The 4506-nt window shown below is 33.4% G+C and overlaps 1 protein-coding gene across 4 annotated transcripts; it reads left to right on the top strand.

Annotated features, from left to right (window-relative positions):
• Positions 1-839: 839 nt before the first annotated feature.
• On the top strand, positions 840-3859 carry LOC103494914 (uncharacterized). Of its 4 annotated transcripts, none has more exons than XM_051083054.1 (3): positions 840-1180; positions 2500-2558; positions 2817-3859. In XM_051083054.1, exon 3 carries the CDS (start codon positions 2879-2881, stop codon positions 3389-3391), a length of 513 nt encoding a protein of 170 aa, XP_050939011.1. In that variant the 5' UTR covers positions 840-1180; positions 2500-2558; positions 2817-2878; the 3' UTR covers positions 3392-3859. The 4 variants fall into 4 exon arrangements, with proteins under 4 accessions (XP_050939011.1, XP_050939009.1, XP_050939010.1 ...); XM_051083052.1 differs by having other exon boundaries at positions 2500-2570; XM_051083053.1 differs by lacking the exon at positions 2500-2558 and having other exon boundaries at positions 2762-3859.
• Positions 3860-4506: the final 647 nt, after the last annotated feature.

The raw sequence follows: 4506 nt of genomic DNA, 5'->3' as shown, positions 1-4506 counted from the left end.
CGTTTACATTTGGTTAACCAAATCTAAATAACTGTGTAAAAAAAAATCAAAAAGATCGTGTATAAAGAATCTTGAAAAAAAAAATTGGAGTAGCCAAATGTAACCTATCCTATAAAAAGTAAACAATCTTTTTAAAAAGTAAAAGATCATGTAAAAAATAAAAGATCGTGTATAAAGAATATTGAAAAAATTCATTTGGATTAGAGAAATTCATTTGGATTGGAGAAATTCATTTGGATTGGAGCAGCCAATGTAAACGATTGTGTAAAAAAAGTAAGCGATTGTGTAAAAAAAATAAATCATCGTTTATAGAAATATAAATGATTGTGTAATCAAATTTAAACGTAAACAAATTAAACGAACGTGTAACAAAATTAAATGATGGATTTGAAAAGATACATTGTAGTCATATCTAAACAATCAATCGTGTACCAAATAATAATCAAATCTAAACGATCGCGTACCAAACAATAACCAAATCTAAACGATCACAAATATATTAGGCGTGCGTTGTTCACGAGACATTTTTGGTATTTTACACAATGAGCATCTAGATCTTTTTCGTTTTCGAAATGTAAATATTTTGCCGTTTTTTTATATTTTTGAAAAGATCCCTAATATTTTATTATATTTATAAATATTTTTCTGCTTTTTTATATTTTTAGAAAGATATGTAATATTTTATTATATTTATAAATATCTTGGTTAACTTTTGATAACAAAATTAAATCAAAAAATCACAGGAAAAAATATATTAAGTAAAATTAGACGTGAAAAAATAAATTGGAAGCAAAATAGCATTTTATTAAGTTTGACTTGAAAAAAAATATTAAAAATGAAATGGATTTGGCGAAATAAAATTTGTCAGTGAAAGTATAGTGTGATTGATGAGAAGAGGGCGATGGCCGAACTTTTTTGGAGGCGAAAATTGCAGTGAGGTTCACGTTTGATTGTCTGCTGGAGATTGTCAATAAGACAGGAAATTTACAACTTGAGATCTAATTTTACCTTTCATTCAAACTTCTTCTTTGGAGCTTCAGATTTTGTTTCCATTCAATCCACTCACTGAAGGATTCCCAAATTTGAAACCCCATTTTCCCCTTTTGATCTTCCCTCTTTTGTGGGTCGCTTCGTTTCTCGTCCCTTCTTGGCTGCAGATTTTGTTGATTTTCTCTTGTGGGTATGATCTATTTCTCTCTCACTCTCTTGATTAGTCAGTTGTTTTGTCTTTTGATTTTTCATCTTCTGTTGATCAATGAATGATGGTTCTTTTTGGGTTTTCATTTTTTGCTTTTGGTGGGTTCTTTTGGAATTTCTTTAGCTCGTCTGAAGTGATTGATGATTTGCTTCTTTCTTCTTTGGCACATCGTTTGAGTGCCTTTGAGTACCCTTTTTGATTATGTCTTCTTTGATTGGAGGTGACTTACTCTTGTTGTTGATGTGATGTTGAAGCAGATATATTTTTTAATGTTGATTTGAATGCCTTTTGAGATTTATAATTGAAGTGGGATTTCCTTTTGTTTGCTTTACAATGTTTGTGGATAACTTCTAATCTAAACTGAATCTTATCAACTGTGTGGGGTAGGGGGTGAAGATATAGGAAACATGAGAGTAAGCAATAACACCGTCCTTTCAGAATTCAAGCTATAGTGATGTTCCTTGAAACTGGCGCTTTGTGGTATAAGATTGTGGTTAGGAAGTTCAGAAATTTGTAAAAAATTATCCCCCATTATTTGCACCATTTTCTTAAATTTTTTAATCTTTTGAGTTTCTCGAAGGAGACATGGCTCATATTTATCTATAGAGATTCAATGAATTAGAAATAGACCCTTGGTGAATGCTTTTCTGACTTCTACCATATTTCCTTGCAAAAGAACTCCCTCATTTCCGATTTCATCAATACATAGGATGCCTTTGCTCACATGATATCCATTTTAGAAAGGACCTTGTTTTTGTTAAAAGAAAGGACCTTATTTGATCGTAAGCTATTTAAGCTTTATTCTATTGTCTTCCATTCAGGGAGTCTGTTCAGATCTATCTTTCAAGCATAAGCTTGTCTGGTCTTTTGTGAATTTTTTCCTTGTCAAATCTTTATCCGGTCAGTTGCACACCACCCGTTCCATTATTCTTCTCCCTTGTTCACAAAACTAAGGAAAATTTTCATTCATAAGTAGGCAAAAGTTCTTTGCTTGGCATATCCTCGGGGGGTGGATTAATAGCTACAATGTTATCTAGTGATCTTTCCTTTTTTGTGTTTGTTGTATGTAAATGTGAGAATAAGGATTTAACTAAGTTTGGGAAATATGGCTATATTTTGTTTTTAATAACTTGAAGAGTTTTGCAATTGTTCCCAGTTTAACTTTTGGTCCCAAATTTTCTTTCTTGAGATTTTTCATTTCTTCCTTATAAGCTATTGGAGCCCCTTCCTGTAATTATTGTTAGTTGTATATTTTTTTAAGGCTCCTACATTTTGTTTCATGTTAGTAATTTGCTTTTCAGGAAACAGTTTAACCATTCCATTCTGTCACATGAACTCGTTCAAGAGTCTCCTTCTCCCCGTATGATTCTGGGTAGATTGATTATGAAATTGATATTTCAGATTTTCAAAAAGAGGACAGGATTCATGCTTAGTTTTTAATATTTATTTATCCGCTTCTTACCAAAATAATAATAATAATATTAATTTATCCACTAAAAATAATCTACTCCAATCTGCCGGCACCCCGTATTACAATCAATTCTAATTTTCTACTTTTGTCAGGTGATGATATGATAACGAACTGTTAGATTTCTTGATTTTTTTTCCTTTTATTCAGCGGCAAGTATTGAAGATCTTCCTCTTCCTTCTTTGGAGAAACTTGCTTATCTGACAAAAAACATGGTTCAGAAATTGCAACCCATCAAAGGTGGTGGAGGATCCATTAAGGTTGGAGCCACCGGAACTATTAGCTCTCTAATGATGAGGGAATTAGAGTCAATGAGATCAGCCTCCAAGAAGCCGGTAACTTCGAAAAACAAATCTTCATCTGCTACTACTACTACTATCACTGTTTCTTCTGCTACTTCCATTCCTAAGAGACTAGGTCAAAGTAAATCGTTTGTAGAGGTAAGCGATAGAAGATATAATAGTGTTAATAACAGAAGCTTTGGGAACTCTCATAATGCTACTAAAACTGGTTCGAGGGATGTCCATCGAATGCCAATGCTTAGCTCTAATGATGTTTATACTGATGGAAATAGCTATAGAGAGAAACCAGAAAGGAAAGGACTTAGAGCAGTTGCAATTGTGGATGTAAAGTGCAATAACCCTGATAGAGCTTGGGCTAGCCGCCCTCTATCAAGTCGTCTCAGAAAACTCGGTTTTTCAAAGCTATCAGAAACCTTTGCTTGATTTACATCATACCCGACTTATAGGCTGCTTTCTATCTGAATCTTTGTCGCTTTAGGAGCTTGCTGCCCCCTCCTCAAGTTTTCTTATAGTTAGTTACAGGGTTTCAAATGATGTATAGAAAGAATGTCCTGTAAGGCTGTAATTGACCTAGGAGGTCAGTAACTGTGAGTCTCATTTACCCGAAATCAATGATGGTAGCTTTATAACAGACATACTCTGCCTTGGATCCCCCTTCATCAGGAGGCTGGCTGTCATTCAAGTATCCTCTAGGCAACTTAGCGGGATTTATCACCTGCCCATCCCCGGTGGGATGGTATACTGTGTTCTGGTTGTTGGCCATTTCATTTCCTTAGTCTAGAGTGAAAGAAAGCTAGCTTGGCTTTACTATTTGATATGTTATATTTGTTCTCTTCCCATATTTGAGATTTTTGTATCCAAAACTTGTAATAGTAAAGATTGTCTTCGTCATTTGGGTCCCTTTTTCATCTTTTGCAGTGTTGTATTTTGATGGTTTCCATGTGCCTATAATTTGCTTCTTTTTCCTTTTTCTTTGCCAGTGATATAGTGGACCACTTATCAAAGCTTAAATTGATAACATGTCATTTTAATTCAGTGTCTACAAATAAGTGATAAATGATGATTTGCTACCTTCTGAAGGATATGTTCCATCATTAATGAACTATTACTCGTTTCTTTTTCCTCTTTTTGTTAATGTTTTGAATGGCAAGGAAAAGTTGAAATCATGGTGTTATTTTTTTTCTTCTTCTTTCTTCGAGAGGATGTTGTGATTATTTAGATCATTTCTTGTTAATTGGCCTAATGATCATGTCTTAAATTTTTTACCTTGTAATTAGGGCAAGAGGGGTCCCACTTGTTACACTATTCGTACATTTTAGTTCTACTAATCCTAGATAATATTTTTCTTATTTTCATGGTTAGCTCCAAATAACTACAGTTTTATATTTCTTAAAAAGTCGTCTTCTTTGAGACCAATCATGAATTCAAACTTTTCTTTTCCTTCTCTTTTAGTACAGTAGGGATAGAGATTCGAATCGTCCGCACACATTCACACAAGTTGAGTTATACTTCTTTTGGCCATATGACTAAAGTATGAA

The sequence above is a fragment of the Cucumis melo genome, chromosome 4, assembly GCF_025177605.1.
Source record: "Cucumis melo cultivar AY chromosome 4, USDA_Cmelo_AY_1.0, whole genome shotgun sequence".
Taxonomy (NCBI): Eukaryota; Viridiplantae; Streptophyta; class Magnoliopsida; order Cucurbitales; family Cucurbitaceae; genus Cucumis; species Cucumis melo.
The sequence above is the reverse complement of the archived record's forward strand: the minus strand, read 5'-3'. Positions and strand labels throughout refer to the sequence as shown.